The following is an 11,355-nucleotide window of genomic DNA, read 5'->3' as shown; positions in this document are numbered from 1 at the left end:
ACAGGCACGCGCTACCACGCCTGGCTAATTTTTTTTAATTTATTGTAGAGATGAGGTCTCACCAAGTTGCCCAGGTGGGTCTCGAACCCGCGGACTCAGGCAATTCACTCACCTCGGTCTCCCAAAGCGCGGGACTACAGGTTGAGCCACCGAGCCAGGCCAATAATTATTTTAAAAAGAAGGAAAATACATAAGTAAAACAGGAACTTTTCAAAATACTAAGGAAAATTTGGATATCACCACCCAAGCTAGTATACTAATTCCAATGAAGAAGAAGCCTGCGTAAGCCAATTTTGTGCCCGTTAAATATCTTCATGGAGCGTTTTTATCCCTCTTGGAGTTTCTAAGAGTGAGCAAATATCCTCAGTGCCACACTTATCCTAGGTGAGGCCTTCAGTAACCTGAAGGTGCTGCTCCCCAGACCTACCGTGAGCGCCTGGATCTCCTCTTCAGCTTCTGCTGTTGTCTCTTCCAGTTCCGTCTTCGCCTGGCGAAGCTGGCTCTCCAGGGCCGCCCGAGCAGCCTGCAGAGCTGTCAGCTGTGACTCACGCTCCTGCAGGGAGAGCTGCAGCTCTGTGAGCTGGCGCTTGAGCTCTAATTTCTGCTCCTCATGTTCTAGACTGACCTGAGAAAGAGAGAGAGAGAGAGAGACAAACCCTCGGTTGGCCTGAGCAGAAGTAAAAGTGATGACACAACCTGCTGCTCAATCCACGTGGAAACCTGGTCTTGGAACCACATTCTCAGCCCTCCATGGGGGCTTGTGGTGGGAAGAGGTGGAATGGAGTAAAATGGGTATGACTTCCATGCATCCCAGAACTCAAAGGGATTGAGAACATTTTAAGAGGATGTATTTCCTAACCATCCCTTACAAATATTCAAATGCCTGGAAAGGCTTTAAAAGAAAACCACACAGCAAGAATAGAGAATGAAAACTGTGACGATTACTTTTATTAGAAAAACATTTATAGATAAATAACATCATATTAGTAACAGGGACACCTTTATGATTCAAATGCAAATAGAACAGACTGAATTCTATTTATTTAAGAATTCTATTGCTTTGATATGTTTTCATTAGGTAATCCACATTAAAGTCACATTATAAGCTAATCATTCTTCCCCCCATCAGCTCATCCATTCATCTATCTATTCAATGTGTCATCTATTCAGTAGAGAAAAATTTACTCAGCATTTTTTTGTTAAAAGGAATATGAAGATGAAAGACAGTCTCTGCCTTTGAGTTGGGGAGAAAAATGAAAGCCAAACATTGCCATATACTGTGGTCATGTGCCCCAATCAGGACAGGTAGATAAGTTGTGGGAACACAGCAGAGGGGTAGAGAAGCCAACTCTCTGGACTGTTATACTACAGGACTCAAACAAGCAGATAAGTGGGGAAAGAAAATTCCAGGCAGGGAAGCAAGACATCCAAAGGTATGGGGGAGAGAGAGACCATGGCACATCTACTGACCAAACACCAACAGTGTTGCCCTAGAGACCAACAGGAGATGTCTGCTGCCTTCAGAGAGCTACAGTCTAAGGGGATTGGCAAGAGGAATACATGGTGATGAGCTAAGCACAGAAGGCCATGGGGATATAAACAAGACATCCAACCCAGCTTCAAAGAAGTTTCACCAGAAAAGGTGAAACCCAAGTCCCAAAGGCCACAGGGTGAAGAGAAGAACTTGCAGATTTAACCTGGAGAACCAACAAGATTTAGTGGCTAATTTGATGTGTGGCAGAGAACAAAGGGCAGAGGGGAGTCTAAGGTGACTCCCACATTTCTGAACAGATAAGCTACACAGAGAGTGAGACCACTAGCTATAACAGGGAACAAGAGAGAAAGAGCCACTGTGAGGTGAAGGATGAGAACTTGAGCCCTATGGGAAACATTCAAGTGGAGACATCTAATGTCTACTGTGACAGTGTGTTAGATACTCAAGAGAAAGCTCTGGGTTGGTAATCTAGATCCGGGAGGGCTTAACAAATCAGTGACAGCTGAAGTCATGGCTGTGATCTCTCTCTGGAGATGATGATGATGATGACAATGATGACAACAGCAATAATGTTGATGACAATGTGGTAACAGCAAACATAGTCCTCACAACATACTAGGTATTGTATTAACTCATTTCATCTTCATAACAACCCAATGAAGAAGGTACTGATATTACCTCCGTTTTACAGATAAGCAAACTATGCCACCGAGATTAGGTAACTAAGCAAATGTCACACAGCTTGAAAAGAAAAGGAAAAAAAAAGGCAGGATCAGCATTCAAACCCAGCATTTTTTGGCTCAAAAATCCATGCTCACAAACACTGCACCGTCCAGTCTGTCTTATTAAAATGCCAGCAGTCAGAGTAGGGTAGGCCTCTACTAGCAAGGCTGAAAATTCCCCTGATGCCACTTGACAAAACTAAGAGAGGCAGGTGACAGTGAATCAAGGAGAGGTGGGGAGCCAGATGCTGTACAATGGAAGGAAAACCCAAGAGCTCTGCACCTCTGAGACTCCACACACTTGGCTACAGAAGCACTAACACTGCACACACAGAGTGGGGGAAGGCCCAGGGCCCTTTAAGGTGGATCAGACTCCAGGTGGAGGCCTCTGCCCTCAATCTCAATAGCAGCATGTGGCCAAGAGAAGAGGAACTGATCTTGTTATATTTAGAGCTAAACTGCAAAACTCCCAGGGAGAAATAGAGAGCCTGTACCTCTTGGAAACATTTTAAGTTTCCCCTACCATCCTTGGGGGGTTAGTTACACTGATTCAAGTAAAATGCAACAAGCTTCCCTAGGAACATTTTAATTGCCCAGAAGAGCTACAGCTGCAGGGTAAGCTCCTAAGAAGAACATTTGCAGGAAAGGAAGGAAAAAGACAGGAAATCAAGGCTCCCAAGCTAAAGAAATCCATCTGGGTTATTTACATTCACAAACTTAAGGTTGACTCTACTGTGATCTTGTTGTTAAACTTACTGAAGAGTAAAATATAGCCTGAACGACAAAAGTTAAACCACTAAGGTTTTTGGACAACCTAGAACAATGGTTCTCAAACTCCAGGGAGTTTTAAGAATCACCTAGAGCACTTGTTCAAAATGCGATTCCTTACTCATCTCCCCCCACCTCCCATTCCATTTTTAAAAAGCTAAAGATAATAGCAAGGTATCTGCCTTTTAACAGACACTCCAGATGGAGTGCAGTGGCTCAAGCCTGTAATCCCAGTACTTTGGGAGGCCGAGGCGAGAGGTTGTCTGAGTCCAGGGGTTCAAGACCAGCCTGGGCAACTTGGTGAGACCTCGTTTCTACAATTAAAAAAAAAAAAAAAAAATAGCTGGATGTGGTAGCGTGCACCTGTAATTCCAGCTACTTGGAAGGCTGAGGTGGAAGGATTGCCTAAGCCCAGTAGGACGAGGCTGTGGTGGCCATGAGCATGCCACTGCACTCCAACCTGTGCGACAGGGTGAGACTCCAACTAAAAAAAACAAAAACAAAAACAGACACTCCAGATGACCCTAATTAGGGGTCTATACCTTGAGAATCCCTGAAAAGGACAATACCTTTTCCTGACTTCATTTTAATATTCCAGTACAAATGAAGACACACATAAACATGAGTGTTCCCCAAGGTTTAGTGCTCAGACCTCTGTCTGCTTAACAGTCCTTTTCTTAAGAAAGATCATCTGAGCCGGGCTCACTGGCTCAGCCTGTAATCCCGCAACTTGGGAGGCTGAGGTGAGTGGATTGCCTGAGCCCGCGGGTTCGAGACCCACCTGGGCAACTTGGCGAGACCTCAACTCTACAATAAATCAAAAAATTAGCCGGGCATGGTAGCACGTGCCTGTAGTTCCAGCTACTTGGAAGGCTGAGGCGGAAGGATCACTGGAGCCCAGCAGGTCGAGGCTGCGGTGGCCGGGAGTGGCCACTGCACTCCAGTCTGGGCGACAGAGACTCCAACTCAAAAAAAAAAAAAAAAAAGAAAGATCATCTGCTCTTTGAAGAATTCCATCACAAATATTTGAGCACCTACTACACACGAGACACTGTGTCTTCCCTTCCAACCCAGGTGTCCGACTTCCAATGACCACTGTTCTGAACTCCAATTGTGTTGCTGGTGCCAGCTAACCCTATCCACTAGGCTGAAAGCCCCCATGTCAGGAACAGATCTGTTTTGTCACCACTGTAGACCTAGGCTACTACTAACTGGCACACAGCGGGCTTTAATAAATATACAGTGAATACACAAACGTAACTTTATGACTTCAGTCAACTTCAACGTGTCTACAACCCAATTTGTTGTATTTTCCTCCCAAAAGGCTGGCTACTCTCCCCAGCTTCCTTATATCTCTGAAGATAACTACCTTCCATCAATCAAACCTAAGTTTGGTTTTGGTTTTTAATATTCTCCTGTCATTATGAGACCTCTGCCACCATCATTAAGCCACCACAGCTAAACTCCATGCATGGACTAGGTCACATGGCCCTCATTAAATTCCATTAAAGGAGAAATCGCTCTGCTCCCATTTGACAGATGTACCAATGTACATAATCCCTGCAGAATCCTCTGAAGGAGATATACTATCACTAACATTTTACAGATGAAGAAACTGAAACTGAATAAGAGGTCACAAAACAAATAAGAAGTGGAGGTAGAATTCTAACCCAGATACACGTGGCACAGTCTATACTTTTAACCACCATACACAATGCCTCTCATATATGTACTGATTTGTGCTTGAAAGCTGGCTGGTTCAGGGACTGAAGCCCTCAAAAATCCTCCCAGGAGATCACTCCTCACTCTCACCTCCCTCAACCTTGTCTCCAGTTCCAGCAGCCGATTCTTGTCACTGTGGTCTTGGTGGCTGATTTTTTCCAGCTGTTCTTCCAGCTTTCGGTTCTGGGCCTCCAATTTTCCAGCCTGTGTCTCCAGGTAAAATTTCTGTTGCCTGAGTTCAGAAATCATCTCTTCTTGGGCCTTCCTGGTGAGGGTGGTGGGAGGATCCAAACAAAATCACAGTCTCATTAGAGTTGAGCACATCACCTCAGAAGGACAGACAGAAATGGATTAAGACATGTGTCCTCATTAAGTGAACCATGGCCATTCCAGAGTTAGCTCTCTCCTGCTCTGGTCTCATAGGCATGATCCTGGCACAGGAACCTGGGGACCAGCAGTCATCACCACTCATAGTCCCTCACCTATAGGACTGAGTATGGTCGAGGAGAATGCAAGAGATACCAACATTTCACTCCTTTGATAGGCCTTTTTAATTTTTCTTTGAGAGTCTGTATAGGAGAGCAGAAAAGGGCCCTGTACAAGGGTGCCCCCAAAACTCATGAAGGCAGGCCCTGGGCAAGAAGAAGCAACAAGGAGAAAGAATGCTATTTCTTCTAGTTCTCTGTAGAGCTCCCCAACCTCTCCACCAAACTGCTTAGCAGTATCAAAAACTGAAAGGAATCAAAGACCAAAAAACAGCCTACACAAGCTGGTAGATTAAGATGGCAATATTTTAGAAGATCTCTAAAGAGAGAAACCAAGTGGGGGAGGGAAGTGCTGGAGACTAATTCTTTGGAGGAAAAGACTAAGATCAAAGTGCTCCTGGAACATGAGTAGTCCTTGTTGAGCCCCAAACATCCTCCCCCAGGACATAACCGAGAGGCAACAAAATGGATGGCCCAGTTGGACACAAGGTCATCTCTTACTAATTACAGGATGCAAGTTTGGGGAATAAGGATTGCAGCTTTCCAAAGGAAACTATAAATAGCTTCATCAGAGACTGCAAAACACTCTGTAATCTGATGGTAATTTGAAGCATTTAAGAAAATACTACTCAAAAGAAAGGCCATGGTAGAGTGAGGTCGCTCAAGACAAGGCAAAATGATATAATTATCCAAGGGCTGGGCCAAGTTACAAGTCATTCAGTCTGCTCCAGCTCCATCAGACAGAAGGAGAACAGAATTCATGCCCCATGGGAGACCAAAATGTAATAATGTAAGCAGTTAGAATTGGAATACTTACATGTTCCTTTGGGTAAAAAGACTGCTGTTTGCTGCAAGTTTATTGGCTTCAGAGAGCTCCACAATCCTCTGTTCCAGAGATCTAATCTTGGAATCCATAGCATTGATCATCTGAAAGACAGGGCATCTGTGAAACCTTAGGCACAGACAGTTATACCAGTAATATGGCCATGCAGGCTGGGGCAGAAGTCTCATCTAAAATGTCAGCAATTTGGCCAAAGGTAACAAGAGGCTCAACTAGGCTATACCCTGAGAATCAAAGGTGTTACCACTCAAATGGATGGTAGCCAGTTGTTTTTCTCATAGTGCAAATGTCACCACACTAGCTAAGTGGTTTGCATTTAAAACACACAGAAGGACCTATTCAGAAACCTAACATCCTGCAAGTAAGCAGGACCCTTAAACTCTCGTCCCATCTGCATGTGACCTGAGTCTGCAAGCGCCTCTAACTTGAATCTGTAAATTCGTATTTATCATCACCCATAGGGTTGTCATTTTCTGAGTGATTCCTTCTTGCCCAGCCACTACTGTTCTAGACCCTGTATAGCAAAGTTTCCCCAGCTTAATGAATCACAAGAATGGGAGACAGGGGGTACTGATTAAAATATAACTTCCCAAAACCTTCCCTTAGAGATTCTGATGTGTAAAGTCTCAGCGGGGTGCAGATAAACAAGCACCACAGGTGACCCTTATGAGCAGCAAGTTTCTGAAACTGTCTATGGAGATTAGAGAGGAGAGAAACAGGCAAGTAAAAAGAAGAGAAATGAGAGAGGACCAACCACCAACTAGGCATTCTGTCAGGGGGCATTTAGAAGGACAACATTCTAGCAAATGGAAGTTCAGCATGAGTTCCTACAGGAGGGCACAAAAATGCCCCAAAGTAGCCACCCTAAGCTGCCACCTCTGTTGCTTTTAGGAGAAGAAGCAGTTTTAGAGAAAACTCCCAACTATCAACAAACTTCACCGGATTCAATGCCAGACGAAATAGCAACTTCTCGGAGGTACGACTCTTGGCATGTTTCAAAAACCCTCCTTTGAAAACTGGCTTTGCCCCTCTTTATACCCACCGCCTTCTGCTCGCTGAGAATTTTGCCTTTCTCATGGGCTTCCTCCTCGTGTCTCTGCATCATATTCTCCAGAGTCTCCTTATCAGCCAGGTCTTTCTTTATCTGATTGTCCAACACCTATAGAGACAAAAGAAGAAGTGAATGTTCTCAGGAGGAAAGCTGAGCAGGGAAGACTTAACAGGGCATTTGAGAAAATGAAGGAAAGGAGAGGAAGGAAAAAAGCAGTGGCGAGGCCCAGGGTCTCCAGACTCTGGGGCAAAGAGAAGGCAAAAATTGGGATAAGATTAAGAAGTCAGGTATTACCATCAAATGGCAAGTAACAGGTGGACTTGAACTAAGAACTTACTTTAAAATTAGCAGCCAAAAAGACCAGAGTTATGTCCAAAATCAGGTAGACCCCAAAATTAGATGGGGGGAGAAAAGATCTCTCTAGGGATCTTGACCTAGATGATAAAGTCCTTATAATTTGCAGATATTACCTGTGAACAACTTTTTCTTAGCCAATGCACCAGCAGCTTTCAGAACATGTCTTGCTCCAAATCTGTACAAATTAATCCTAGATACTCCTGGGCTGTGTGCAAAGGGAGAGAAGCTGAAGATTGGGAAGTCTATGTGATCAAGGCTGATTCAGAAACAACCAGGGACAAGAGGATTTTGCCCACTAATAACGTAGGTGGACAGTCGGCAGATTGAAAAGACAAAATAAAAACCTCTTCCCTCCATTCTTTCCTCTGATGTAACTAGGGAAAAAAAAAAAACAAAACAGCACTGGGAAGAGAAACCTTTCCCAGGGGAAGAGAAATCATATGTTCTCTGTGCTGAGAATGCTACTATAAGCACCTACTGTTCCTAAGAGGAAAAAATAAAATAAAACAGTAATGGTGTCACCAACCACCACCTTGATCTAATGTCCTTTGGGGCACACACACAGCCCTACTCGTTGCCAAAACAACAAGCAAAAGAGAAAGGAAAAAAGAAGACATCACAACTTCTCTGAGCCTTTGATCACAACCCTATGTTTCTCATCACAGAGAATCCATTTGCTTTTCCAAATGATACCAACTACATCAAGAAGGACACCAGAATATTGGGAATAAATCTGAAAGAATTGGGGTCACAGATGGGATTGAAATCTGCCTTTCCCATAACGCCTATTGTGAAAGGACCTTCATAGCTCATGGGGACATCATCCCTAAAAAGAGCCAGTCAGCAGGGAGGGGGTCCACATGATTAAGAAAGGAAAGAACAGATTTCAAAGAGAACTTTAAACTAGAACTGACTGATGAAAAAATAGAATGAGAGTTGGTAGAGAAGACCAAAAGGTCGGAACAGGGTCATGAGAGGAGGGAAGAGGCTCAATAGGATGAGAAGTGGCTCACTCTCTTGGATGTCTGAGTGTGATTCTAAAATTATGAGCAAGAACAGGGTGGAATCTAGGGTATAATCATAACTATTACTAAAATGGCCTGATAGAACAGGAAACACAAAGCAGAACAGGTTAAAAAGAAGTGGTTTTATAAAGATTCCAGTAGGGAAGAGAGAAGAAAACAGATCTTTCCCTGACATTCCTTGGGATCTATAAAACAAAGTTCTTCCCATCTAGAAGGTAGCAGAGACCACATAATATCTAGACCCAATATGCTTTTTTTTTTTTTTTTTTTTTTGAGTTGGAGTCTCACTCTGTTGCCCAGACTGGAGTGCAGTGGCCACTCCCGGTCACCGCAAGCCTTGACCTGCTGGACTCTGGCGATCCTTCCACCTCAGCCTTCCAAGTAGCCAGAATTACAGGCATGTGCTACCACATCCAGCTGATTTTTTGATTTATTGTAGAGATGAGGTCTCACCAAGTCGCCCAGGAGGGTCTCGAACCCGCGGGTTTAGGCAATCCACTCACCTCAGCCTCCCAAAGGCGCGGGATTACAGGCTGAGCCACCGAGCCCGGCTGCTTTTTTTTTTTTTTTAATGAGGTGCTAAAGCAATGAAATACATTTTCAGGATTACTCTGCTCAAAAATAAGACTTCAACTTTGGCAGTAAAGGATACCAATAAGAGGAAAGTATAGGCCAGAAGGGACACACTTCTATCAAGAATGAGAACGTACGCTTCCATGTGCCTGCAATCCCAGCTACACTGGACACAGGAGGCTAGGGCAGGAGGATCATCTGAGCCCAGGAATTCGAGAGACCAGCCCAGATGATATAGCAAGACTTCATCTCAAAAAAAAAAAAAAAAAAAAGGAAGCATCTCTCCTGTAAGCTTTCATAGGGTTCAGAGGGAAGAAGGATGAACAAGATGACATATAGGGAAGAGGAAGAGTAATGGGTTTGTTTGAAACAAGAGATTTCACTGATGACACCTGGATCAATTTAAGATAGAACATGAGTTTTGACAGGAACGTCAAAAATGTAATCGCTCAAATAACAGAATGGATTTTACAAAGAGTTATCTTCATCATGCAAAGGTACCATTGTACTACTGTATACATTTTTATAATCTTCAGAAAATTAGTTTATTCCAAAGATAAAAGTCTAGAAGCCAGTAAGTATTCAAGCCAAAAGGATTAGTTTATAACATTTAAAATCCACTAAGTAGGGGGCCACATGTGAATACTCTGAGGCCATTTCTTGGTTTTATTTCTTTTAATGAAAAAATAACCAAAAGTAATTCCAGGAGTAAAAGAGGCCAGGGTAATGGTGGTAGTGATGCTGTGTGGGCATGTACACGTTTGGTTCTCCAAGAAAGGAGAAAACCAACCAATTCAACAGCAGGATTAACAAAAAAATTGAAAACCTCCTTCAATGTCTGATTGAGAAAGAGAAGAGATAATATTTGAAACATAATAACTAACAGCTGATTCTTAAGAACGTAAGAATGAATTGAAGGCTGGATCCAGAATCATAATGAAAACGTGATGTGATTTTAAGAGGAAATTGATAGACTGGCATCCACTTCTGACAATATAGTAGGCTAGACATCAGGCCAGCCATTCTACCGAAAATGATTTATAGTGCTAGATAAGATATGGAAGTCGGGCTCAGTGGCTCAGCCTGTAATCCCACGCCTTTGGGAGGCTGAGGTGAGTGGATTGCCTGAGCCCCGGGTTCGAGACCCGCCTCGGCAGGCGAGACCTCATCTTACAATAAATCAAAAACAAAAAAAAAAAATTAGCCGGGCATGGTAGCGTGCGCCTATAGTTCCAGCTACTTGGAAGGCTAAGGCAGAAGGATCACCGGAGCCCAGCAGGTCGAGGTTGCGGTGGCCGAGAGTGGCCACTGCACTCCAGTCTGGGCAACAGTGAGACTCCAACTCAAAAAAAAAAAGATATGGAAAACATTTTCCCAATAGCAAGTTGGCAAGAGAGTAAGAATACCAAAAACTCTGGGTGACAAAGTGAGACTCCAACTCAAAAAAAAAAAAAAAAAAAGAATACCAAAAACTAAGTGAGAGGTAGAAAAAGGGTACAAAGCTGTTTTAAACTTGAGGCATTTTCTGAACCAAATGAACTTGAACTTCAATTTTGGTAGCCTCAAAAGTCAAGAAGAGGCAGAAATCAAAGCCCAGGGTCATCGTCCAAAGTTGGCATACATTTTCATCGAAGGCCTCAAAGAATTCCCATTAATAATTTTCCAAGGAAAATAATAGGTCACCAAGCATAGAAAAGGAAACAGGCAGCATGCCAAAGAACCAAGAAAAATAACAGAGCAAAAACAGAGTTTCAAATACTTCAGATATTGGAATTATTAGACAAAGATCATTAAGCAACTATGTTTGATACATTTAAAGAAATAAAAAATAAAGTTGAAAATGAATGCAAGGAATAGAAAATTATTGTCTTGGCCAGGCTCGGTGATTCAGCCTGTAATTCCAGCACTTTGGGAGCCCAAGGCAAGTGGACTGCCTGAGCCCATGGGTTCGAGACCCACCTAGGCAACTTGGCGAGACCTCGTCTCCACAATAAATCAAAAATTAGCCAGGTGTGGTAGTGCACGCCTGTAGTTCCAGCTACTTGGAAAGCTGAGGCGGAAGGATCGCCGGAGCCCAGTAGGGCGAGGCTGTGGTGGCCAGGAGCGTGCCACTGCACTCCAGCCTGGGTGACAGAATGAGACCCCAACTCAAAAAAAAAAAGAAGAAAAGAAAATTATTGTCTTAGATAATCTAGTAAACTTGGGAGAGAACCAAACAGAATGTCTTAGAAATAAAAAATACAACTGAATTTAAAGACTCAGCGAATGAGTTTAACAGCAGATTAGACAGAGCTAAGAATTAGTAAATTGGAAAAT

The 11,355-nt window shown here is 43.3% G+C and overlaps 1 protein-coding gene across 2 annotated transcripts in view; it reads right to left on the bottom strand.

Moving 5' to 3' along the window:
• The window catches only part of CIT (citron rho-interacting serine/threonine kinase), a 177,938-nt gene that overhangs the window by 62,105 nt on the left and 104,478 nt on the right, over nt 1–11,355 (bottom strand). For both annotated transcript variants that reach the window (XM_021718196.1, XM_021718197.1), the window contains 4 exons: nt 7,076–7,192; nt 6,010–6,119; nt 4,798–4,972; nt 428–625 (listed from right to left, as the gene is read on the bottom strand). In XM_021718196.1, the coding sequence (XP_021573871.1) occupies nt 428–625; nt 4,798–4,972; nt 6,010–6,119; nt 7,076–7,192 (600 nt within the window). The remainder of the gene's footprint in view (nt 1–427; nt 626–4,797; nt 4,973–6,009; nt 6,120–7,075; nt 7,193–11,355) is intronic.

This window comes from Carlito syrichta, unplaced genomic scaffold (assembly GCF_000164805.1).
Source record: "Carlito syrichta isolate Samal-C Ts95f unplaced genomic scaffold, Tarsius_syrichta-2.0.1 Scaffold311911, whole genome shotgun sequence".
NCBI lineage: Eukaryota > Metazoa > Chordata > Mammalia > Primates > Tarsiidae > Carlito > Carlito syrichta.
This window is presented reverse-complemented; position numbering and strand designations above follow the sequence as displayed.